Source organism: Ischnura elegans, chromosome 11, assembly GCF_921293095.1.
Source record: "Ischnura elegans chromosome 11, ioIscEleg1.1, whole genome shotgun sequence".
In the NCBI taxonomy this organism is placed as follows: domain Eukaryota; kingdom Metazoa; phylum Arthropoda; class Insecta; order Odonata; family Coenagrionidae; genus Ischnura; species Ischnura elegans.
This window is the reverse complement of record NC_060256.1, coordinates 81,959,213-81,987,057: the sequence shown is the minus strand read 5'-3', so window position 1 is coordinate 81,987,057 and position 27,845 is coordinate 81,959,213. Positions and strand designations below refer to the sequence as shown.

At 42.1% G+C, this 27,845-nt stretch overlaps 1 protein-coding gene across 3 annotated transcripts in view; it reads left to right on the top strand.

Moving 5' to 3' along the window:
- The window catches only part of LOC124168540 (homeobox protein homothorax), an 822,993-nt gene that overhangs the window by 103,364 nt on the left and 691,784 nt on the right, over positions 1-27,845 (top strand). For all 3 annotated transcript variants that reach the window (XM_046546881.1, XM_046546882.1, XM_046546880.1), the window contains exon 5: positions 14,604-14,654. In XM_046546881.1, coding sequence (XP_046402837.1) covers positions 14,604-14,654 — 51 coding nt within the window. The remainder of the gene's footprint in view (positions 1-14,603; positions 14,655-27,845) is intronic.

Sequence of the window (27,845 nt, the reverse complement as noted above, 5' to 3'; positions counted from 1 at the left end):
GAGCCGCACTTAAGGTCTTTTATCCTTCGTTTTTGGCTATTCCTCTATTCCTATTGGTTCATTTAACCCAGATGCATGAATTGCTTGTATTTATGTGTTGGAGATATTTCCGTTGTAATTTACCTAAATGAAAATGAAACGGTAATTAAGCATCTTGGTTTTTAGTTTTATAAAATCGTCTTTGAAGCGAAACTCCTTACATTACGTTTGTAATGTGCTACATCTGCGGTCCATGTAGCCGCGTTCATTGATGGGAATGTGACTTTTCAAACACCGCGAACAATCTGAGTCTTGCAGCCATATATTCGCGAATCTCGACGTGTGTTTTCGTTGGGTCGTGGGTAGCGATTTAGCGATAGGGACTGTTCTAGCTCGCAGATTGCGTAGTGCCCAAGCGGAGGTGAGAAGGGAGAACAGATTCGCGAAGGGAAAGGGTTTTTAAGGCAGAGTCAAGTTCCCTTCTCTCTCCCATCGCCAAGGGAAAATGGTGGCTGGCTCAGATGGAATGGAAATTGGAGTGACAGACGGAGTGCTATCGCATTCACATTACACCGGGGAGACAATTCGTCGAGCAGTACAGGGAAAAGCCATTAAAACAGTTGACGCTCGGAACTCGACTCCGTTGCAAAATCTCAGCTCTCGCAGTAATTAGAGCCTTGCTTGGAACTTGGTACCACTTTAAAAGAGTGTATATATACCTCCTCACTCTTACGAACGCACATACCTCTTGACAATAAACCACACCTTCCATTTAGTTTTCAGCAATTCTGCCGAACTTTTATCCGTCCCGAGTCGGGCTAATGCACCTCTAGATTATTCAGTCCGTAAGTTATCCAGTTCCCGGTGCCATTTACGGCATCTTTTATGCATTAAACTCGTTAATTCGGGTGCAGTTTTCGTCTTTCAGTGATTTAAATAGTCAAGTTCTCCCGTGAGAGTGCTATTACGTTTCACCTTCTGTTTAACTGGCGGATTATGGAGCATGATGAATACTTACCATTAACTTATCACGCTCACTAATATCATTTGCTAATTTATTCTGAAATTAATGATTATGATGTTGGACTACTTTTCTTGATGGTGGTAGCTTTCAATGTTTAAAATAATGCGTACTTTAAAAATAATAATTTCGGACATCTAAGATAAGGTCTTTTTGGTGTGGAAATTACCTAAGATAATCCGTGTCTTATGTGGACAAAAAGAAGAAAATATTGAAAAATTCTAAAATTGTTTCATGCGAGATACAGAATTGTGTACTTTAAAGTATTTCAACTCAACCAGTTTCGACAATTAATGAAAATGTTTAATTTTTGCAGACATTCCAATGAGTTCACGTATTTAAACATTGGGGAACATTCTCACTGAGTTAATCAGTTCGTATTGTTTAGATGCTGTGCCGTGATCAACTGGGATAAGGTTCCCCGGCTGTATCTTTTTTTTTGTGTTACATGGAGTTTTTATCTTACGCCCTATAAGCAAGTCGACAAAATCTCGTCCCATGGTAATGGTATTCGGAAATGTTGCCACATATTTTCAATATCCAGCTTCCCTGGGGGTTATCTCTTGATTCTCTGGCGGTGAAGAATGCTTTTCGTGCTTGGGTTCTTAGCATATTGCGTAAAAAAATTACTCTCAGGCTATGCATGTGCGTATGTACGCATGCGAATGTTTGGAGGCACAAAAATGAAAAAAAATTAAGTTGGACAGGTGAGGGCGGAGCCAAGTGGTTTGCGAGGGGGAGCGGGATAAGTGGGAGGCACAAACGATAATGGGTCTGGTGTAATGGGGAGGGGAGGTTAAAGGGGGTGGGGGGAGGTTCTGAAACCTCCGGAGGCGGGGAGGGGGAGAGAAATATTTCAGTGGGTGGGGTCTGAGCCGTCAGCGCGATGTTGAAGACCACTCGCGTGCAGGATGTCTGGCGAGGAGGCGGTTTCGCGAAAGAATAAATAGGAGGGGAGGAGGAAAAAAAGAGGAGGAAGGAACCCGTTCGGCCATTGTGAATGCGCGCCACCCGCGAGTGTTTTGTTTCGCGCGCGCGGGATATCGGGGGCACGTCCCCCGGGCTTTCCCCCCTCCACGCCCCGCATCCAGATCATACCTTCAATTCTTCCCTCCCCCCCCCACTACCATCCTGCCTTTTCAGGTGACCTTTTCAATAGGTACAGTCCCGCTGCCATGCGCCGTCCGTCAATTTATCAACACATCACCCGCCCCTGGGCACCCCTTTCTTAACGCCGAAATGCCTGGCGTAACGCCCCAGTTTTTATGCCATTGTTGCTGGTGAATTGTCGTCGAATTTAATTCCGTACACCTGCTTAAACTTTGGCGTACTTTCTTTATTAATATACAGCTTACCTTGGCTTTGGTAGATCTTCGTGATGCAGTTGCAAGGCCATCGAGTTGTCGAATCTGAACATGAAATGGTAGATACTTTCCAGAAGCATCCGCTCAAATGGTGTATAGAGATGGGGAATGTTTTAGTTCTCAGAGAAAACTTGTTGCTTTTAGCCACGGAATCCGAGAAATATACCAGTTTCAAAATTAGATAAATAGATCTGACGCAAAATTGATGTCATAAAAACTACTCATGACTTCGAATGCTTTACCCGCGGAGATTGCGATGCATTGAAGGCATCCGGCAACAGGGAAAACTCGCGGCCAGTCGGAGAGCTTGAACCAAAGTTTCTGTAGGTTATAAATTGTGCCTATTTGACTTAAACGTCATTGGTTATTTTGGTTCCTACTGGAATCAGCTATCCATGGTTAAAATTTCATGACAAACTTTTTATCAACCCTGAATAGATCTTTAAAAATGCAATTTAAATATTCGTTTATTATCAGGGGGTGTGTTTTTGTCTTATTCTGAGTTTCCTCTCCCCCTCATCACTTGTTTTCAAGTCGTCCCTCCCAAATTCAGAGGAGCTGGTCCCTCCCCCCCTCCCCTATATAAACCCTGCCTATTCCCTCAGCTGCTCCTCCTCCCTATGCAGATCGTCTTCCTTTTTCGGAACTCCGAGAAGGATCGCTTCTCCACGACGTCCCTTCACCGGAGCGGTTACAATGCCGAAACTCCGCCTATCCCTTATTTGGCGGTCCATTCCTCCTCTTACATCCACTCGGCCCAACACAATCTTCGACTCTTATTTTATTTTCTTCTCTTTATTCAGTCTTGTTTTCCTTTCCTCTTTCTACTCCCTACAATTTCCTCTGTTTTCTTCCCTTCTCCTCGATCGAAAAACCCTCTCCTGTCTTTTGTTTCGTCGGCACCTTTCGGGAAAACTCTCGTTCTGTCCGGTCGCCATCTTATCTTCGCTCGCCTAAACATTAATTTCTTTTCCTTGACATCGCCCGAAAGCTTTTTTTTTCTCCTCGATATAAACTTCCCCTGCTGCTCCCTCAGCAAGCCACGTGCGTGTCCCATGTTCAATTCCCTGCGAGAAAATTATTACCTGGCCGCGCGAATATGTAATTCTTTTCCTTCTATGCTTCCTCGGCCATTGCATCGCCTTGTATCATATCTGCGGTCTAAATAGTTTCTTTGTAAACGTTTTATTATTCTATTTTTATGTGGTTAGTCGTCCCATTAAGTTTATGTTCGGCGAAGAAAAGTGTAGTTTCAGTTGTGGTATAAAGTTGTACAAGGAAACATGAAACGATTCATAATCATAAACAAAAGCGCAGATGGAAGAAATTATGTCTTTGCTTGTTTGCTATAAACATTAGCGGGTGGAAAGCATTTCACGGTAGGAGCAGTTTATACAGCTTTTAAACATGAGATTTTGAAAGGAGACTTGTCGAGTCGCAAAATATCTTTACGTCTCAAAAAAATCATTAATAGATGATCATACACTGTATCAAAACCGATCGCGAGTGAATAAATTATTGTGAAAGTAGCGATGTTTTATTCTTTCCGTTTAATATTTCTTTCCATCTAATTTTCGTATGAGATATTTGCGTGTATTAGTGTATGCGATGGGTAAATTTTATGCTGACGCGGATGTGATATCATTTCAACCAGGAATTGTTACGCAGAAGTATTGGAGCATCAATTTTTAGTTCCCTGGATAAATTCATTTTACATAGAAAAAAATGCCATTCATCTTTACCCTGATTTAATTTCGTATTGCGAACGAGAAATACGAACAAAGTGACGTTTTAGGGAGACGAACAAAAAGGAAGAGGCCCACCCCGATTTTCGTCTGTGCACAAGCTCCTGTCAAGCTGTTAGTCTCCACTCTATCTATCATCGGTGTGCAAAATCATGTGTCTCATATCACGAAATATATTCCACTGTCCAAACCTCTCTTGAGGAAGATGCGACAGTTACAGGTGGGCGGGAGGCGGAGGAAGGATAGTAGGAGAGGGTACGAAAAAAATTCGAAAAACTCACGTCTCATCGAGTTGAGGAATTCCGTCTTCGCAAGTAGCCCAGGATTGGCTTACGACACGTCACTCACAGCCCATCCCCACCCCCTATACCTCCTTCCAAACCCCTACTCCTCCCCTCCTCCCTTATTCCTCCACAAGCTTCCCCCGTTTTCCTCTCCGCAGACGAAAAGAATTCCCCGTCACCGAAAAAATGTCTACAGCGTCCGTGATGCTGGACCTTTGGTCCATGCCTCAGCGCGTATCCCAGAAGGACGTGTCCTTGGACAGTCGTTCTGAAAAGGGAAGAAAAGCCGTTGATTCTCATTAGCCGTTGAACTCATTAGCTGCCAATGATATGAACCAATTATTCTTTTTTATAGCCCCAATATTGAGCAGAGCATGGCACAAGAGAATAAGCTGCAAGAAAGTTTCGGAGAGTATGTTCCATTGTCTGATCGAAGAGCCCTTACAACGAGGGTATTTTGACAGCTTTCATTAGGTTGAGTAAAATCTCTCGTGTATACGAATTAAACAATAAATAGATTACTATTTTTAGTAATGTTAAGTACGTAATGTTTCATTTATTTATGAGAAATGTTAAGAAATACTAAATTACGAGGTAAACTTGTCTAATCGTCTTTTCAACAGTCTTGGATGAGTCAAAAGTAATGGTGTAGATAAAAATAGTTGAATGTAGTTGAAGGTTTCTCTTAAGGAACTTATAATTAAATAATACTTCTTGTTCTCCTCTGTTCTGTAATGGATTGTTTATATCGTAAAGAGTGAGTTAATGCGTAGGTTTATAAATTTATTTCATGCATAGAGGTTATAACTAATATTAACTCAAATCATTAATTGCGCCATTCATTTCCATTAGTCCAGAATTGCCTATGAAAACATATTTTACTTATTTCATATCTGAAACACCCTGTTAATCACGAGTATAAATTCTTCAAGATTCTAGGAATTTAGGATTCTTCAACTTTTCTAGGAATGGTAATATGATGGGAGAGTCGTGTTGAGTTTCAGGAAATGTGTCCTCGTATATACTTGGAAGCGGAAATGAGAATGATTGAAAAATATGCTAATGATATTACGATGCAATAATGCCGATTAGTGGATTGTAATTAGAGGCTATTTGTTTGAATTGGACTCGGAAGAAATTTTCCCAACTCTTCTTTTATTACATAGTGGGATCCATTTTTTTCCTGCCATTCAGTCTGAAAAGAAAGAGAATAATTTTTCCGAAAAGCAGCAGTCCGTTTGTGGAGTTGGATATATAAAAAAGGGGAGGGGGTGTCTATCTTTCCGCATCCCCCTTTAAATATGGACCACCCGGTCAGGCTATTAGCGTCCCGCTTTGGAAGTTCAACCCCACCCTTGGTCCGCCATCAACCATTGCGTCCTCCTCCTCCCTAACCTTCTTTCCCATCGCCACAAAAATTCAACTCGCGCGACACGTGGGCGTATCCTGTGAATATTTAAATAATTCGTTTACGTCAAGCGGAAGGGTGCGTGATGGAGGGCTTATTGTTTCTTCCCCCCCCGGTTCCTATTGTTCAATTTGTTTAATTCGGCCGTTTTATGCTTGTTTATTTATCGTTGTTATTATTTGCCTGGCATATGGAGGGTTTTCCTCCTTTCCCTTGTGGGTTTTTGTGAGCGTCGGGGTGGACGGGGAATTGTCGTAGGTGCGGTGAAAAATCATGGCTCGGCATTTTTGTCGTAGGTGGACTGAAACTCATGGCGGCGGACGTCAAGTTAGTCCGAAATGAATGTGGACTGTTTCAAACGGCCCTCGGGCTTATGCTGAAGACGCTGCGAGGCAGAAAGAGTGCGAATTGAATGGATTAGTGTGCGTAATGAACGACCGCTAGAAGGGACCCTCGCATTTTCCATTCCACCTTCATTGTCGGATGTTTCCATTGTGCGGTTCCCTGAACATTATGTGAGAGCGATAACTTTCCGTAATGAACTACATTGATGATGTGATGCTACGCTCTTTTGTTCTCCCATGGTCTTAATGACAGAGGAGGACGAATTTATTAAATGGGGTGGCCCGGTCGAGGATGAAAGTAGCCCTTCGCGGACAATGAACATTTTTAGCCGTTTGCGCTCGAGTTTGTGACTACCTTCCTCAGAAACTTTGTCTCACAAATACGAACTACATTGTTATTTTGAGTGCTGCATTTTTGTAATTATATTGTAAACTTCCATGCTTTTTGCCAACATTTTCTGTCGCCAATATCTCATAATCAACAGTTGGACTCATTTTACGCTTCTGAAAAAGCATAACTCTTTTACTTAAACTCTTTTATGAACAAAAATGAATTAAAATTTATTTAAACATTAACTCTTAAAATTAAATTTTCTGCGTAACTGCAAAGTTTGATCACTTTTATTTATTTATTACGAAACTGTAGGCCATAGCTCATGGAGAAATGGGAATTACAAAAAATAGGCCCTCTTTATTTGAGTGTAATTTCGAATTTATTCGCGTAGGTAGTAAGCATTGTGATCCTGAAACATGAATTGGAATCAGAAAGCATAGAAATTTGCGCAATTTTTTCCTTTTTGGCATCATTACTTCATTTCCTCTAAAAATAGGCTACGCCTTCTAATATTCCTTGGACAAGGAAGGAATCTTTGAATTAAAGTAACAATAAATAATTTATGCACGTGTGAGTTGTCCTTCATGTTTGAACCAACTGATGTCATCTAATTTTCAGTCAAAATTGTAAGCTAATGCGAATACTACGTTGCCTTGGATCTTAAGTAGTTACAATTTTAACTGCCTTGAGTATAAAGCGGAAACTTTTCCTTAATTTTAGCCATTAAAATTTTTCCTCCAGTCTTCTTTCTTGAGTATTCACTCCGAATCCCAAAGTTGACCTTTTCACTTTTCCCAACGTCTCACAAATCTGCAACCGTATATCAGCCTCTTCTCTTTCTCTTCAACCCGACAACCTTCCTTACAAAGGTATAGGTAAACATATATACATTTACTAGATATTTTTATTTTCATTCAACTCCCGTCATATGTAATCAAATTCGCTGTCAGCTCCCTCCCCCTCACCTGTTCGTCTCCCGTAGTAACTCAAGCTCCGCTGTCTTTTCCCTCCGTATTTATCTACTTTTCATCCCTTACCTTCTCCTCTTCCAATAGTATAAGCCTTCTCCCCTGTCCGTTCGACGTGGTCAAGTGTAAACATATTCGTTTTTTTATGACTACGTTAACATCCGAGGCAAGAGCAAAACGAGTCGGACCAGAATGATATTATTCCGTCTTCCATTTCTTTCTCTCTTGTTTTATTAATGCGACCCATCTCCTTTTTCCAATCGGAATAATTTATCCAGTTATCTATTTCATTTATGGTAGGGACTTGAATGCAAATACGCTTGATGCAGTCTTACTTTCTGGATATTTTTTGAAGTCAACTTGCAGATACGAAGAGCAGGATATGAATGGAGAAGCTTAAGAGGTTTTTCATGAAATCCGACGAGAAAGCAAAACTACAGTTATCTTTCAAGAATAGTTTACGTAATTATGTAGTTTTTAAACTAATCACAGGGTTTTTCTACAAAAATATCGTAAAATCAAAGATAGAGTAAATAAGTTTCAGTAATAGTTCATGACATAAAAGAAAAGGAATAGTGTGAAAAAATTGAAATTCCGTGGATCTAAGATGACTCTGTTGACGAGATGAAATTTATTACCAAGCTAACCAGGAGCCCCTAATCTGATTTATGCTATTTGAAGCATGGCTAACGCTAGTTTTGCTACTCTGTTGGCACATTTGTTTTTTTTGCGAAAGACTCAGGTGTAACCCTGACTTTAGTCCAGTGTTTGAGTGGCGTGGAGAGGAATGGAGATGGGCTCTTTCTCAGCGCCTCCTCCCTTGGAAAAGAATGAGGGTGGTGTATATAGTTGCAGCCATGCTAAGCTCGTCCTTGTTTGCTGAGGATATCATTTTGGGCAGAGGATGTAAGTCGGTGGGGATAGCAGCGTTGGAAGGAAGGCATTTTATGGGGTTCGCCGTGTCTACCAACAAGGGGAGCATACAGGGAAGTCGCCGTCTTCCGGAAGTCGATTAAGGGTGAACAAAGAACATTGTCCTCTTCTCTTCCGAGGGAAAAACCTTTGCTTTCCGTCTCGACGCATCTTTATGGGCCCTTACATGTCTGGCTAGTTGCTCAAAAATTTCAGCACCTCCTCTAAGTTCCTTAAAGTTATCGTAAAGTATGGTCTCACGTCATGGGCGTACCCAGCGAGGGGCAGGATGGGGAACCCTCCCTGGAAGCAAAAATCGCAAATGTCTTTGAGGAAAATAATATTTTTTCAAGCAAATAATTTTAAAAACTAATAAAGAGCTGTTAGTCTCCTTAAAGTGTTGATTTCATTCACCTTTTCCATGCTTAAATCTTACCTCCAACTTGAATAACATTGGCTTCCCCCCTAGTTTTGATCCTGGGTACGCCCTTGTCTCACGTTACTTTACCCTTGTCTGTTGAATTTCTGTGGCTCAAGTTATTTTATTGTTTATCAAATACAGCATTAATTTTTAATAATTATTCTGAATATTAGTCTTTCTTCACTAGCATGAAGTTTTTTAAACGAGAGTTTTGTCCAGAATTATATTTGATAATACTCAATAAGTTTTAAATGACATTAATACATTTTCATCTAGTTATTTCTATTTTATTTTATTTTATTATATTTGACAGTGCTCAATAAGTTTTTTATGACATTAATACATTTTCATCTAGTTATTTCTATTTTATTTTATTATATTTGACAATGCTCAATAAGTTTTCAATGACAGTAATACATTTTCATCTAGTTATTTCTTATACGAAGTCTTCGAGAAAGAACTTATCGTCGCCTGGGACGATACCGTATGTAGTACGCGTGGTTGAACTTGACGCCCCTCACCTAAGACAAACCGGCCGAGCTCCTCCTGTGGCATAACCGTTGGAGGAAATGTGGTCGATGTATCTCAGTGCCACAAACGTTGCGGGATAGCTTGCTGGGCCTAATTTCGTTTTGCCCGGGAGCATTATAGCGTCACAAGTTTCCCATCTGATCGAGTTTAGTATCCAATTTGACTTAAATATTCAGCAGGTTTCAGTGGTGAGGAAGGTGTTTAGGAATAATATGGTAAGGAACTCGATTGGCTGTGGCACGCACGAGGCGAACGGAGCTGAAGCGACTCATACCCCAAAGGAGAACACCCCCCCCCCCCCCTACACCCCTTCCACGCCCCATTAAATGTAAATTTCGCGGATGCAGCCCTCGGCTAGAGTATAGGAGTGAGCGGGCCCAATGTTCCAAGTGTTTTGCGAGTCGATCGGCACGGTTGTGCCCAGGGTTGTCAGTTGGGGTTCCTTAAGGCTACCCATCTCTCACTCTTGAAGGGCAGTGACTCTTCTGTACGAAACCCTGATGTCAGGAAAGCTCAACCTAGTAAAACAACAATTTTTTGGGAACAACTGCAAACTAGCGAGACGGTGAACTCACTAACAAAAATTTTCGTCATCATCCCTTACATATTTTACCCGGAAAACTTTAACTCAATACTCAGTGCGACAGCCTGAAATGATTTCACGGGAAAATTAATTTTGCGTACTTCATGATAAAGTAGAAGTGATTTCATAGAGTGTGTTTGATTGTATTTTACTTAGAAATAGTAGCTGAGTAGAATTTCAAAGCCAGCAAGCTCTTTTGTTTATAATGACTGTCCAATAACCATGTATTCTAGTTACTTTAAAGCCCATTCCTAAGGGCAATACCGATGGTCCTCGAACTTGCAATAGAATTAGCTTAGCTATATCAAGTAAAAATTAGGGTAAAACAATAATAAACGACCCAGGTTTCGATGACAACCGAAAAATTGAGGTACACTTCAAAGGTTACTCATGATTTAAATCTAGTTTTATCATGAGTGGTGACTGGCCTAAAGAAAGCAATGGAACTTCGCTTTAGACATGTCCATTGTGTACCGAAAACTATGAAAACGCCAGATGTAAACCTGATTCTGTATTAATATGTTGTAGTATGGATTAAAGTGCCTCTAATCTTAGGAGTTGCTTATGTTTGAGTTGGTCACATTGGACTTTAGTCGACCAAGGCCGAGACGTTCTAAGAAATGACTGGATAGGAAAATCCTTGCTGAAAAAAATGAGAGGAAGAACAGATTCGGGTTATCGTTGATGGAGTGATGTGATGACTCCAATCTTCTTCCTTAGGGAGGAGACGGAGCGAAGGAGGTGGTGAAGGAAGACGGTCCCAGGACGAAGGGAAGAAGAAAAGTGAGGATAGGCGCACCAAGTGTGTGAGCTTTGGTAGATGGGATGAGGGAGGGGAGGGGGTGAGGGAGGGGTGGTTTCTGAGGGTTGTGTGATAACACCCTTGTTGACATACCAGTGTATGTGTTTGAGCCGCCTGCAGCCCAGCAGATAAGCCCAGTGAGCGACGTCGTAATGTTCTCCTCCCGCTCCCCCTGCACCCACTTCCCAAATGAGCACACACCACCTCTCTCTCTCTCTCTCCCCCCCTGACCAAACACGCCCGGAACCCAGTCCAGGGCCCACCGCCGCTTTATCGAAACCCTCTCCCACCATGTGCCCAGACTCCATCTGATCTCCCACCCACCTTCCTCCAATAACTCCCACATGCTATTCGCTCGTACACACGTCCTAGGTGGGCTCGCTGTGTCACCAGTCCTCATCTTCCCCATGCCCTGTCCCTCAACACCTTCTCTACCGCACCCCCGCTCACGCATCCAACCCCCCGTGGTGTTCCGCTCCCTCGCCGACGTGCCCGCACATAAACTGCGCCTTCCAAAATTCTCACCGCTCTCTGCCCTCTTAATTCATCGCGTCGCTCCCTACTGGATCTTCCGCGCGAAACCCCAGCGGTTGATGCCCACCCTTAAGTATTTTTTTTACCTTGACCACCTACAACTACTGTTTTAGAAATGGAATAGACTTCTTTATAGCATGTAATGATTAGCGTAAAAACATTTATGCACAATCCACTTTCCAATGGCGATCGAAAACATAAGGAGGTTGCTCATGATTTCGATAGTTCTATCTAGAATAATATCTAGTAGAATCACAAGTGGTAACAGGTCTAACGGAAGCCATGAAACTACGGTTTAGACATGTATATTGTGTACGTTGTGTACCTAGTTTTATGACTAAGCAAATGGAATGAAAACGCAAAACAAATGAAACCTTAATTCTGTATAAATATGTTTTATGGAACCCACTACTCCTAGCAGGTAGGATCCGGAGAGTGTAGTGGGTCCACAACCTGTGGGTCCGGGTTAAAATCCCTGCAGTGGTAGAGATATTACTGAAGCTGCACTAAGTTAGTTTCTGGGCAGTTTAATTAGTGGTTTATTGGTATTCTTTGACATAAGCCCTGCGTTTTAGGCCAAGAAGGCTTATTTTAGATAGCAGGGTTCTTCGAAAACATTCGATCCTAACTCGAATATGTTTTATGGAGGAATTAATTTTTTCCGAGGAACCAGCATACTTTATTGTCATCAGTTCCATCTCTAGTCCTGTCAATACTGTTGTAAATTTTGTAATAAACTTACCTAGGCATAGATTGTGTTTTCTGGGCGTTTTCCTCAGCAAGTTATCTTGATTGGGAAATCAGATGTAGCAAAATGTTTGAGGGGTGTTATCCTGCTGATAACTCTCCGGTGCGTGGTTCTGCGTCTCCAGACTACTTTATTGATACGGATGGCTCTGATGCCCTCCTCTGAATTCCTTCTGGAGTTGATAAACATTTCATCACCCGTGGTCACTACTAATCCCTTTCTTTATCGGCGTCTGTGCTTCAGCTACCACCTGTACATTTATTCAGTAGTTTTTACCGAAGGCAAAAGTCTGAGGCTTAGAATAAAATAAATGATCGCCTATCGGAACATAGTCATCGGAAGGCAAAGATCATTATGTGCTGCTTCAACGTTGTGAAAATTACAATTAGGTAATAACATTAAGGGTAGGTGTAGGTGGAGCCCTCTCCAGAATATGCCATTGTAGCGCGAACTGTAAACATTCCGTGCTTAGCGACCAGGGTTATTAGAGCCGCAGACTGCTGAGATGCCCAAACGATCAAAATTTTCGATGAAATAAGTACTAAGATTGTACAAGATATGCATAAATACTTGATTCCTTTAAATAATTTGACGTACATATGAAAGCTTGAATGGCTGCGATGAATAAACATGAGTCATAGGACGTGGATGGTTTATGTATTCCGGAAATATTCCCAGTTCTTTTCCAAAACCAAATTTCTTCTCTCAGTAATTCATAAAAATTTTGCTCATTCAATTGCCGTCTCACGTGGGGTATAACTGCTAATCTTTCCGCTCAAAATCGGCGCGAGGCGATGATTCATTCATGGAGCCCGGCGCCTAACACTCCACGCCGCCGTTATTATTACCCGGCGATTTCAACAAGTTCCCACGCTCTTTCGGAGTGAGCGCAAACAGGATGAAGAATTATATCTTCCTCTCCCCAGAGAGTACACTCCTTTTTTTAAAAAAGTCCCACCCTCTTGACAACAGCACTGACACCTATTAAACACCCACCTACCCAGACCTCCCCTGTCACATGCCCCATCTCATTATTTTAAGCGACGCGGTAATCTCTTCCTCCGCGGCTCAAGCCTTCCGGCGCTGGCCGGCTCTATGGAGCAGTGTTGGGGCCACGGTAGCTTCTTCTTCTTCTTCTGTCTTCCTTCTCGCGCCTACAACTAAACTCTCACTACCCATTTCCTGCCACCTTCTTTTCTGGTTCCCACGTCCGAAGCGCGTGCAGTACAATGAAATGGCAGCCCGGGCTAGACGTCGACAAACTACTTGCACACGCTCGGCAGTTCAGGTGTCACGCTGTTTGAGTTCTGCTACTCCCACGCGCTCGTATCTCCCGCATCGTACCCCCACCCCCCTTGTGTTCCTCACCCCCACTCCCATCCACACTCCACTACTGCTCCACTATTCCGCTCTGCGCGCTCCAAAGGTGAGACAAACAGCTACGCGCTCCCTTGTTAGATTTCGCCTAGGCGTTCGGAATCGGTGAAGAAACCAAATGCAAGGGCAACCATTGAACCTTCTAATTCGTGCACCTATGGTTTGTGAATTGGTTTTTGTGCCTCCACTCCAGTTTTTCCTATTCCAATTTTATTGTCTAAGAAATACAACTGATCACTGGATCACAGCTACTTTATTCCTCGGGATTTCGGGCATATTCTTAATAAAATAGCACCATCTTCTCGGTGTGACGAATTCATGTTTCGTGCAAACCTGATGGTAATGAAAATCTGATTTTCCTCGATCCAAAAAATAAATTACATAAAATTTTATAATTATATTTTTTGGTCCGTGTATATTTGAGTAATGAGCGAGGGGGAAGCATATTTATGTACGTATATACTTTTTTCCAAATACTTTTCAAACTCCATCAAATGATTATTTTTCGTTTGATGGAATTTAATCGCTCTACAATGGATTTTTTCGTTCCTTCCAATTGAAGTTGCTAGGACCCCTCATTATTTTTTTACATGTGGAAATAGGATATACTTGTTGTGGGATTCTACGTCAAATAAATTTTGTCAATTTTATCGGCTGTTTTCGAGGAATGAATATCCTTCAGTGCTAATTCACTTGGGTTTTCTTTTCAACCTCTTTATCGGTGTCGTGAGCCGTTGTATCACTGTCGCCACGATTGGTTTACACTTTCATGATGCCCTTTTCGCTGGGACGAGTCAGCTCGAGTTTATTGAGGCCTTGGTCGTGACATTTCAAGAGGCGTTTTCCTTCTTGAAGCTTCTGGGCGGAAAGAAACTTTCGCAAGTTGTTCTGGGTTTACTTCCCTTATCATGGAACTGCACAGCGTTGAAAACTCTCAAAGAGTAACCAAAATATGTCGAGAGACTGAAATTATTTTCGGGAACGTAATGTTATCTTAAGATCAGGCATGGTGCCTCTAAAAGGGTCAAGTTTCGAGAAAGTATTGATAATTGAACAGGGTGTCATTGATCGAGAATCAGTCTTGACCGAGACCTGCCTTGTTTCCCGAGATACCCTCTCCCGCAAGTGCCTTTTAGGATATTTAATACGAGCATGTGATTGCATGTTAACCTTTCGCATGCTGTGCATGCTTGTACGTACCTTGGTATGAGCTTCAATTGATTCTCATTTTTTTTTCTCTTCCGACAGATGGTGCAGGCGATACAAGTTCTCCGGTTTCACCTGCTTGAGCTGGAAAAGGTAAGAGATGCTTGCTCATAAAAAATAATCATTCTATGCCTTCCTGATTACCATGTTTAGTTTATTGCCACTCACCGTCCAACCTTGCCCACGTATTTGGAAGCGAGGCTGAGGTTGGTATCATTGTAACGAATGCGGTGCATTAACGTTTAAAGCCTTCCTTAACTCACTTTTACTCTTGGCTTTCCCAGGTCGGGCCTAATTTTTTCTAGACTCAATTAAATATGTTTTGGACATTAGTATGCTGTTTTAGAAAGCCATTGGAAAATTAAATTTTGCTGAGAGGCGTGGTTCAAACTCAATGTGCTTCGGGATCGAAATAATGTGTGGATTCCCTGTTGTACAAAACATTAACAAGTAAAGCTTAATTTGAGACTTTATGAACGCCAGAATTTGCGCAAATATTCTCTAATCACATCCAACTTATAAGAATACACGAACTAAAAATATAAAACGTGAGATGTTTTGATAAATATTTTCGTAAATTCACCTAGCTTTCGCTAAAAACATTTTCTATGAACGCTGCCATTGACCTTATGTGACCATCATAGCATGTTAGTTGCTCCCCACGGATAATCCGCCGGATATTTTTTCCGTAAAGCGGCCTTAACTATGCAGATACTTTCGTGTAATTGAGGAAGAACGCGATCCGACCTCGCGCTTGGGACTCCAATCTGTGTGGTGGGCCCACCCAAGCAATCTTTTCGAGGCCTCGTCATATCTCTCTCATGCCCCCGCCCCCATTGGCCACCCCAACCCATAAGCCATCCATCAAACGCAGCGCATGAAAGGCGGTGATTGGCCTTCGAATCTTCCAATCAACCCCCACCCCAATCCCTTCCAGCGTCGTTATCCTGGGTCCACAACCAATGCAGACCCTAAACCACAGCCTCCCCCAACCACACCGTCTCGCAAAGTAGATGCTTGGGCCCCTACGAAACGTCCTGTTCACACACTCATATTCCGCTGGGCACGTTCGATCGGCCATTTCGGCCAGCGAGGATTCCTTTGCTAAACTTAAATCCTAGGATACGGTGTTTACGGTTCGAGTCGAGCAATAGCAAACAGTTGTTTTCCATCAACGAGTATACACGTTTTAGAATTTCCAAGAAGAATTGCGCGTTTCATTTCTCTCACTTAGACGAAAACAATCGAGTTATTATCAACAAAAAGTCTACCGTCCACGATTGGTAACCCTTCAACTTAAGGAAACCCACCTACACACAAAAGAAAGTTGGCGTTCAATAGACAATGAATTTTCAATTAGCCAGCAGACTATCAACTGTTGATAATAAATTGAAATTGGGTTGGCTGTAGACATTTGGGAGTCTTAAAAGTTGTTGAAAGTCGGTAGGTTTTAGAAAATTCGTGTTCGATCAAAATTGGTCAAAAATGGGTAGGCCACCTATTCAATCAGTTGCCTATCAACCAAAAATCCAAACTTATGTATAGTTTCTATTGCTATTAAGGGGCATGAAATTTCCAATTTTTCTAGCCATCTCCCATAGTTTCGATTCCATAAACCGCCGTAGAACCTTACGTTCTGTACCAGCGGAGCGAAGAGGAACCATATAGCACCCTCCGCTCCCCTCTAGCCCGTGGTCCAGGGGAATAAAGAGTAAAAATAAATCCCCACGGCCGACCATTTCCCTTCCTGCCAATTACGGCTTGCTTTTCCGGGTAATGACCAAGCCCCTGGGGGCCGGCCGGCCGCTCGTCCTATCCCGCTGGGGGTGTGGGGGGCCAATTTCGGCCAGAAGGGTTGGGTGGGGGGGCGGGAAAATACCATCGGACGCGCCTGGCCTCCTCTCCATATTCTTCCCACGGCTGTTTTCGGCTCTTATACTCTCTCTCTCTCTTATTCCTTCAGCCCTTCTACACTCCCTGTCTCTCTCCCAGCTGTCATCTGCATCCACGACCTAGCAACGAACCCGAGTTCCGGAGATCTAGCTGTGATCAGCGGATAAAACAGTGCCCTGTGAACTTCCCCCTTTAGTTCTGTGAAAACAGCTCCCTTCCTTCTTCCCCCGATGTAAAGTCTTCCGCGAGTATTATAATGCGGCAGATTAAATACCGCGGTCAATATGAGCAATATAGGCGTTGTAATCATGAAAAAAAACTGTATTTATCTCCAACTTTTTTCCCAAGTTGGAAGAATTTCACTGAAATATTCTTTACGAACCTTTTTTTCTGTAAATCTTCTAAATGTTGTTACCTGTGAGACATTTCATTTTAATAATAATTATCTGTTTTTACAGAGATTTTTTATAACAAAAGTGCCCTCAGGTAGCATTTTTGCTGCTTGACGACAAAAGGGATAGCACCCACAAGTAAAAGATTTCGCAAATTTAAAAATGATGGTTGGAAGTGTTTGCCTGCTCCTCTCATCATGGGCGAATGCGATACTTGCTGATTGCGCTAACCCCTAAATCTTCGGGGACTATTTTCTCCTTTCGATCCTCTTGGTATGGGCTAGAAGTTGAAGCAGCGGTGATGGGTCTGTAAGTTGACGGCCGTCACCTGCGTTTCTCTTCGCATCGTCCGACGCCTCCCTCACCGCAGACGGGCCAAGCGGAATAGGCGTCTGTGGTGTACCGCTGTCTTTAAGGACCGTACGAAAATAAAATTCGTGACCTCTTGCCCTCCGGCCTGCCTTCTAAGAACCCTCTCCTGAGTGTTATGACGCACTCAAAACTTAAAGCTATGCGCGCGTACGGGAAAACGCAAGGATCGCCTGGGAATTGGTATAAAAATCATTGTTAGAAATGAAACAATGCAGGAATAACGCAATTGAATTAAAAAAACTGAAAAATCATAGTAATTTCGCATCAAAATGTCTAGTACTGATAAGTATGTAGGTAATGAGTGTTATGGCGATTCTCGAGTTTATACTTTTTTGAGCTTCATTTATACATTGGGGAGGATCTGTTCCTTATTGAAGTTTATGTAATCAAAATCAAACTCAAAATAATTCAGGAAAATGTTTTCCATAATAAAGAAAAAGTCACACCAAAGTGTTATTTTTATGAAAACTGAATTGGAACATTCTTGATATCAAATTCGTAATATGAAATTTTAACTACGGTTGTGTACCAATAATAACATATAGCCGTCTTCATATCTTGCAATACTTTATTTCTTGACAATTTATAGAGGCAGCATCTACTAATAAAGCCCTCACACCATTCAGAGTAATCATCGGAAGTTTGCTTGTTCCTCTGGTCATGTGAAAAAGCATTACTTAACGATTTCGTTAACCAGTAATCAGTATCAGCTCTACGATATTTGCGTTAAAACACGGCCTTTGTGCATGGAAATGTAACATGATGAGCGATAAAGTGCGAAGTTATTTCGGAACGTATTTGAAAGCTTTCTCTTTTGTATTGATGGTAAGATGAAATTAACTTTTATTTAAAAAAAACTTTATCTTTGACTTTACATAATCGTGATTGAGCATCCAATTTTCCCTCGAGATATTAAGCTATCTGTCCTTACCTCGTTTCCTTTTTGTATCCTTGCTTTGGTGATCATTCATTATTCCACTCCTCATCTTTTACCGGCGCGTGAAGTGTCAAATGACGCGTGATTTGAAAAATGCTGACATTATTTCCAGCTTTGTTTTCGGAATTTTCGATGAATTATTGAGAATTTCCGTGTGATATTCTGGTTATAAAGGGGGGTCGCGCTTCATTATGTCCCCAAAAATGAACCATCACAAAGCGGGACACAATTCGTTGACATTTGTAAATTTTTTTTCGAAGTTACAAAAGTTGGACTTAAATGCTTGATCTGCGATAAAATAAAAATCTTTCAGGGCAAACCTAAGGTCTCATTAAGCTCTGCCGTTGACTTTCGTTTCCTTTCAGATTTATCGGTAGCCATTTAACTCTCGAAAATTGTTTCCGTTTTTTTTTATAATTTCACATCAGGCTTATCTTTATATTTCCTCAGAAACGTCTTTCTGCTTTTTGTCTCCATTTACGCTCTCAGTGCCCACGTTCCGTGACGGGAAATTGGCCTATTTATCCTAGAAGGCCTCGCAACTCTCTGTATCCTTTATCTCCAGCCTAGTTCTTATCATCTAAGATTCTCCAGCCTGCCACTAGATGTGCTACCATCCGCTGCACATATAAATGGATTTACGAAATTCGTCACTCGCGTCGCTGATTGCAGAGCGATCCGATTTGCACGGGGAGAAACAAACTATAGTTACGTCTTTGAATGTAGGTTTTCGCAGCGAGAGGCATAGTTTCTATCGGCTTCCGGGTGCAGCTGCGTGTTGCGCTTTGTCGTGCAAGCTTTCGCGACCGTTGCAGGACGCATCATCAGGCGATGAATGTAGTTACGTCTGTCAACCAAAACATAAGTCGCCATGAAAATTTCCAATTCATTTCAAACTCTTCAATTATACTCCTTGTAATTATCGATGCTCTATTTAAAATATTTTGAATAAATCGATCGTTCAGCATTTCTTGCTACACTACTGACATATTACGAAAACATAATTCTACGCCCAGAGTCGCAACATAATTGAAGCCTCTACGGATCGCCCACGTTGTTCTCTTGTTTTTCACGTCTCTTAGGTCATGTTCTGTGACAAGAAGATTGCTTATTTATCCTATTAAGCCCCGCAGGGCTGTGTAGTGTGTATCGTCAGAAAGGAGTGCTGGGTATCGCCAAACCCTGTCACCTCGAACCTCTCGTGGGGAACACATAGCTATAAGGAATATATAAGGCTATGCCAAGGCTATAAGGCATAGCCGTATATATTCCTTATAGATTTGAGTTCATGTATTCGCCAAGCGTATTGTGGGAAGATTTTCGGATGAGAACGTAAAAGAGAGGTGCTATTTCGCATTTGCCCGACCGAACCTTGAATATGCAGCGAGCGCATGGCATGGAATTCGGTGAAGAAAGACTTAATCCGCAAACGGAATAAAATACAAAAGAAGGCTGCGCGATTCGTCAAAAACTGCTACCGGTGAACAGACAGCCCAGATGTTTAGCGAATTAGGCTGAGAGCCGCTGAAGACTCGGAGGCTGCGCGCTAGGCTTAGATTGACTGACATTGAGAATAGATATCTTAAAGAGCGACGCGGAGAACATAATATTTGAGGCCCACTATATTTTCAGGTCCGACAGAAGTGATAAATTAAGAAAGATATTTAGCCGAACGGATAGATATGGGAATTCATTTTTCCCCCGAACCATAATGGACTTCAATAAATGCTAGTCGTAAGTTCGCATTTCCTTATTATGTGAAAATGGCTGGTGTCCTAATACCCACTGCCACACCCCTTTCAGGCGGCTTGCTGGGTAGTATGTAGATGTAGATGAATCACCAGCCCGCCTCGTATCAGGGCACCAGTTTTAGCAATGTCGTCAGCTGGGGACACCATAAAGTGCTTCGAGGAAAGGTGGTGTTGGTGTTGGGTTTGAGATGAAAAGCCATTCAACCTGAATTTACGGCTCAATCGGGACATCTCCTCAAACACGATTCTCTCCCCATCACGCGCGCACCAAACGCTGCCTCACGTTCTCTCCCCAATAAAAAAATACTCATCCCTTTCTTTCTCAATCTTCGATGCATATTTTTTCCGAACTATCATCCGGTCCCATTATGAGGAGGAGATTATTTATGCAAGTGCAAAGCCTTTCGGTAACGCCTCAATCCGCCGCGAATGTGTTTATCACGCCCGGGAGGCGAAATTAGTCCTTATAATCAACGCGTCTCATCTTATGGCTTATTCTCATCACCCTGCTAGGCAGTGCTTTTTGCCCTCTCAGTGCTATCTTCAGTTTGCGGTGTCGTGTTTCGACCAGCTCCAAGCAACCCTCGTTCACTGTGCGTTCCTCCGTGACATCTCCTTTTCACTATTCCGCGTTCTGTTTCTCCCCCTTAACTTCTCTACAACCACTCAAGTCTCTCATCTCCTCATCAACGAGCCCGATACGGTTACCGTAAAATATTTCAACCCTTACGGCCATTTCCTTTACATGTCTCTACCTTACTCAAGTCTTACTCGTGTTGTTGTTTTATTTTTTCGCCCGAATAAAATGATATCCTTCTTTTCTGCGTCCATTTTGCCATCATCGATCCCTTTTTCCCTGATTTTTAATTCGACTTTGACTTGGCGGCCATTTGAAATTCGTGCCCCCGCCATTTTGCGTGACGTTAACGTTAATCGCTTTCCTTCCCAGCCATTAACATTCGCCTCCCTTATCTCGGGCTTTATTACCCCTTCTCGTTTTTGAAATGGGTATTCCCTCATGTAAGAGCGATACATACAATATTACTACATTCAGAGAAACATAACATCGACTTATGCACCCATTAATTTCTGGTTTCGCGTATCCTGGATGGGATTTAGCTGCGTATTTATTCATTTGCGTGTGATTTTATCAGCACTCTATTCCACCTTCTCGTAATAAGATAATGTAATCACATCCGTAAACAAGGGTGGAACCCATACTCATAGTATTATCTCAAATAGGCTTTTAATGATGGTTATTTAAAATTATTAAGGTGAAATTTTCAGTCCAATGCTTCAATATGACATCGTTTTTATATTTTTCAATCATTTCCGGGTTTGGTTTACGTAATCTTAATATACGAGAACCTTAAAATTAGCAATTGAAAATTTCTTATAATTGAACCCATTTAATTCAATATTTCCTTCGTACTTTTCGTAATGGTTAAGCATCTTCCGGCGATGGCTATGATTCTTTACTCGCCGTACTGTTTATTTTCTTGTTAGATAGATATACTAGTAGATTATATCTCAAAATAGGTCTAATAAGAGCGTTCTAGGTGGCTAAACTGTAAAAAAATGCCGATCCCAATATTGTTTCACTGGCATTATATTTTATGCTTATAAAATGTTAACTCTTAATACACACACAACTTGTAAAGGAACGCTACGTTCGGAATCAGCCTATCTGACTCATCGCGGATTATATTATTTGAGGTTTTGCCATTTCAGTCTTAACCGTATGGGCAGAAACCGAAAATCTTTCAAGTTTGTATGTACACTGTGCTAGCATGTCGTGTAACCATTACTGGAAAGAAAAAAATTACTCATCATTTTGTGCAGGGGAGGGTTTGGATACAAGTGATGTGGAAAGCTAGCATTGGTGAAGAACTCTTCTGTACATTTTACAAGGATAGACCTCTCTGTGTTGAGTGATAGAGCGAGGCATTGCTATGTCCCCGAATCGTCTCCTGCTGCAGATATCAGAAGTCCATCCATAGCCAGCAGACGTGTTCTCCTCCGGTCTGCTATCTCGGGTGGCTGAAGCGTTGGACGTCCCTTCCCACTCTTTATGGCGACAGTTGGGCGTATGTCATTCTAACGCCGATCTCGGAATGGTCCAGTGCTCCTTGGTCAGTCTCCAGAAGAGATGCAGCGTACGAGAGTATGCTCAGGAGCCTGTACAACACTCCCGACTTTCCGTTACGCGTTATTTCCTCCCTCATCCTCCGCTGAGGAGCGCGGAGCTCTTATAAATAAGGCCGTTGGGTCCCTGCGGTGCAGTCCTATCGTACTGGAGCACGAGAAAGCCTTCTCACTGGTGGGCTTAACTTTTTTCTTCTTTCCATCTCATCCTCTTTACTCTTCCTTTATTTCGTTTTTCCTTTTTTTACTCTGTGCTTCGCTATCGGTTCTTTCCCCTTCACATGTACGCTTCAACATCTCCCCTTCTTAATTGTATTTTTCCGTCCACTTCAACTACACTCGCATGCTCTTACAGGAGTGAGTTTTTAGCGCGGAGTGTCCCGTACGAGGGCCTCCACGCCACTCAGTCGCCATTGGCGGGTTCATGATTTTTACCGAGGAGAAAAAAAGCGACGATTTTATTCACCGCATTCGCGTGTTACCTGTTTTCAAAGTGCTATGATACCGGGATATTACGCTATCCATCCTGGGATTGAAACTTTTATCGCCTTCCCTTAATAGCCAAATGAAATTGACGATAAGTACAGAAATGTGTACCCTGTCATCAAGAGTTGAGTGCTGCAGGTCCGGCGTGAGTTTGAACTTTTTTCCCTTGAAATATGCCATTATTTTTTTTGGAAATGACTCTTGCACTTTCTCGTGAATTTTGAAAAAAAATTGCTATGCCTTGTTTAAAAATTGTAATCATCATGCATAAAATCAAGTGACTAATACAACGTGGCGTTATCTCTATGCTATTGACACTTAATGACCACTTTGGCGCTGATAATTTAAAAAATTAAACCTATTGAGAGACAATGCTGGAAGTCTATTCTGTATACTGAAGGCATTATGTGCCTGTATTCGTATTGTTGCTTCTTTTCCATCGCCTCAAAACCCTGTGAATCCACAATATATAAAGTAAATGACCCATCTTTTTATGTTAGTGTCAGTCAAGTCGTTAATTTTCCGGATATCAAGAAAAGGAAATGGAAAATTCATCGGCGAGTGCCTAAACATTCCCGAATAATTATTCAAATGGGCCATTTCCACGAGAGATAATTATAAATGCCCAATCAGGTATTTGCGTTCAGATACCTTCGATTGGTCTCCCTCTCATTATATTTCGCTCCGATGGGGTCGTTTCCGCAAACATTGTCCAGCGGTCGTATTATTTTTTTCACCCCCTTTCCTTCGGCACTCGTATTGATATTCATTTTATTAATGATCCTCATGAATATCTTTGTGGGCGCCATCGTTTCGAATTGCTTCCTCCATGGCGTTTTCGCCGGCCCCGTTTCACCTTTACAACCACCGGCTATTCCATATTTCAAATCGACCGCCGTTCCTTCATCCATTGAATTATAAAAAGAGAGAGGGAGAACGTTATTAACGACTTGAAGCCGAGTTTGACTTTACCTCAGCAAAAGTTGTGAATATTTTTCGGCTCCGCACATGAATGTATTATCTCTCTCTTCCCCCTTCGGACCGGGTAGCCGAGGCGCCTGCTAAGCTGCCTGACCCCTGAGGCTAGCCGGCGAGCCATCACCTTTGCTTCTGTCCCGCACCACTGCTTCCAAATCGCCGCAGGTCTTTTTTTTCGGTCTCCCCCACATCCAAATTCAGAATTCACCGCAAGGGGGTGGGGTTGGCATGTGAAGATATGAAATATTCTGCCGGAACGATTGTGGTGCCAAATTATTCGTTTGCTCGAGTCTAAGTGTTCTGTCCCTCCACATCACCCCTGACGTATTCAACCAATCATACGCTTTTTCTGTACCACCTCTGATTTTATTGATGCTTGCCGAATAAAAATACCGATCCGTGCAAAGATCTATCATGAGAAACTTGGACTTAAAAGGTAGACGCGCATCTTGATAATGAAGTTGCATTGAAGATATTTGCAATGAATATTTGAATAAAGTTTTCCCTGTAATTTTTAGCCACCATCATAATTATTTCTTTGCTCCATATTATTAACAATAATTTACGACATTAATTTATTAATTGAAGAACTATACATTCAAATATTTCACGAAGGAATAATGAAAAATGGCCACAGATGCTTGTACTGAATAAAAACCAGTTGTGAAAAAAGCAATCAGGGAAAAATTTCCTTATGTGATTCGTGTGATATCTTTGGTTGGAGCAGTACCTTAGTAGTAACTTCTTAGTGCCAAATTTTCTCTCTAAGGCTTCTCTCAGAATTAATTGCGTACGTTATATTCAGGATTTCGTTGCTTCATTTTTTCGTCAATTTAGAGGAGATAGTTTTAGTGTGAAAATTGATCGAGAACCATCATTATAAAAATATTTCGTTCGCTTTACATTACTAGAAGTTAATTAGTTTGGTTTTATGTAGCGTAAAAATAGCTTAAGTATGCTAAATCCTAATTCGCATGCAGAATTTTATGAATCTCCTCATCCAATTCTAACTATGGGATTCGGAAAGTACCTCGCCAGCCCTTACTGCTGATTCACGATTCGTTATTCTTGTTCCTCATCCACTACTTCCTTCGCCCATTCCACAATCCCCTAATACAACCCATCTTTCCCTTCTCTCCATCTGACCATATCCCATTAAAGCCCCCATCGGGTGTTTGGGGTTGATGAACCGTGTGGATGAATAATATATTCCCGTGATTTATCTGCCACCTTAAGTAATAATGAATAAAAAAGGAGCCGCCACGGTCCTTTTCACTCCCTTCCTAATCGCTAAGGACGCCGAAAGCAAACAATGGAAAGGTTATCGTCACACCTGAACCTGGAGAACGCACTCGTTCGGTTGATAATTTGGGGGTTATTAATAATTTCTCCACTCGTGAATTTATTGCCTATGAAACGATCCTTTTCCCAATGATGAGGACCTCGGCTGGCTCCGGATTTTCCGAAGATACCTTCTCTTTTTTTCACCGAATTTCGGCGTCCTTTTGTTCCCAGCGTTTAGCTCTCGCTCATTTAAGTAGAGTGAAGTTTTGCTGGGCCAAATTTTTTTTCGGCGTTTCCGATCGCAGTTTTGCAAATTTGCTTTCCCAGGCTTCTCCCCTCTCTTGCACAGATTTATTTAATTACCCGCGTGATATTCGAGCTCCTATCGTTTCATTCTCGCTCTCCAAAGTAGAGGAAATATGAAAGTGAATTCTGATTATTACCATACGTAGCATAATGGAAGAATATACGTTTTATCAGTATCAACACGTTTGCCCAAAGGAATCCGATTGTATGGATCCAACGATTTTATCCATGCTCTGATTTTTCCTTTAGTCACCTAGCATCACAAAAGTTCCCAATTCTCTGCTTGCGGTATTTGAATTTTAACCCTTATGTAACCTCTAAAGAATGCCAAAGCTTTAAAGTTGAATCCACTAATATTCATTAAAACTTTCAATGTACTTCTCTAATCTTTAGGCTGTGTGGCTACTTGCATTAAAAATATTTTTTAACCTCCCCGAGTACTGAAATCTGAAGAAAGTGTACGGTACGATTTAAAAAGCGCACCTGCGCACGGCCTTTGATGAAGAAATTCCCGGATTGTCTGAGAGTTTGTAACGAATTGAATGACTCCCAGTACGATTTTTCTTATTGATGGAATCATAAACGCAGTACCCCGCGAGTGAAGGCAACATTGTGATGGACTTAGGTCTTTTTTCCCCTCGCAAAGTTTAACATTTCCGATACAAATTTCCCGTCGCCGAATGACTCTTTCTGTCTCGAAGGGCTGTAACGCGTCGAAGGTGGAGCTTTTCCTCCACGCTGCATTATGGTTAGCTGAAGAAGAGGAGTCATCAAAATTTAGTGCCATTACTTCAACCTTTACGGCCTTGAGACTACAACTTCCCCGTGGCCGCGGTGTAAAATGTGTGAAACCGTTTCCTGAGCAGAACCAAGCAGCCATCTCGGCTCTTTTTACTGCGGATTACGGAAAGGACTGTAAAACAAGTAGTTTGCCGATACTTGAACGAAACTTTGATGCAGATCAGTACGGTTACTTACTAGTTAGTGAGCGGAACACCCGTCTCCTTCGCATGGATGACTGGTTTTAAACATTGAATTAACCCTCGTTCACCTAGGAAATACGTTACATCATTAGCCATACCTGTCTGACTATATTTCTTTGGGCTCTTAAATGCGACCATAATATATATTTTAAAACATTAGTTTACTTATTAACAAATATCAAATGTCTAGTTCTACAGGAAGGAATATTAACGTGTATTAATTTTAAGAGATAGATACAGTCAACAGCTCCAATTTATATATTTTTGAGAAAAATAACGTCAGCCATATTTCTCCTTGCATAAAGAGGAGAAATGCTGAAGTACGTGCATAAATTGAAGTAGTCACTTTTCCTTAAAATTGGTCCATTACTTTTTTAGCAAAACCATTTAACAAATCGCATATGTATCCCGCCAATGCTAACAGAGTGAGTCGCATGATAAGGGTTCCATATCACAGTGCCGAACACCAGTTTAGGTCGGAAAATAAAATTAAAAGCTCGAACCAAAGTGTCGATGGCAAAATGAGTTAGAACGCAAGTTTCATTTTAGGAACCCGAGAAGACCCCTAAATTTTGTGGGCACGAGTGATAAGCCGGTTCTCTAGCGTGCGGTTTCTTCTGTTTTTCCATTTCTTTGGAGCAGATTGCTCGAATGTGAAACTAAATTTATATACCGTCAACGAATACTCCCTATTCAAGTTCAAGAATGAATACCTTCAACGAATACACTCGTTCAAGAACAACACTGTCTAAATTATAACTAAAATGGATCGGATTTTTTCTTATCGAGAAAGAAATAACTTTATAATAACCCAAGTTCTTTCGTACAAGGTTTGTATATATTTCTCTCTTGCCTAATATTTTGAGTGTGTGTTCTTCACTTATTACTCTGGATTAAATTAAGCTGGTTGAAGCCGAGTTAAGTTGTTTCGTGCGAGGCATAAATATTGAAGCCGCGACTGGGGCCTCCATCTTACGAGTTTGAGCCCCCTGTCCCCCCCCCCCCTCCGGGCGCCACCCCCTTCCAGTCGATCACGTGCCCACTATTAGGTTGAGGGCTGAAAACTGTTCGCCCGCGGTGAGGTGGGGGGAATGGGGTTGCAAAGGGCGGGGGTGCAATTATAGCAGCCTATGGATTTCGTTCTCATTCCACTCTTCCCCACCCTTGGCTCCTCCCACCGTCGAATAATATGACGAACGGAACTGGACCGTGGGGTTTGAGGTTGAAGGGTAGGGTACAGCCACACTTCGGCCAACCACCCCCGTATACCCTTTCCGTAGAACCCCCTCCAGCATTCCCCCCTCCCACGCCTCAGATATCCACCTTCCATGGTAATTTTTTCGGGACGTGTTTATATATTTTTTTCTTCCGACAAGTTGTGTCGGTCTGCGTTGGGTGTGGGTAATTAGGGAGGGTGGGATATAATACCCTTACGTGCGCGCGCAACCCCACTCCCTCGAGGATTGTTTGTGGAGTTGTGTTTTTTTTTAGGCCTCGAATTATTTTTTTTACTCTAAATTTTATGGGCGCGAGTGATATGCCGGTTCTCTGGCGTGCGGTACCTTGTGTTTTCTTTTGTTTTTTCTTTCCTCTCCGTCTTGGCGAGTTCGCGGACCGAAACCTTGCCTCTCTCCCGCACCCCCGTCTGTTTCCGCCAATCTCTGCTTGCTTTGCTTCATGCGTTCACCCCACGCCCGCCTCCTTCCGTGTCGCAAATCGTCCGACACGTTCTCCGCCCTGTCTTGACATCGTACCTC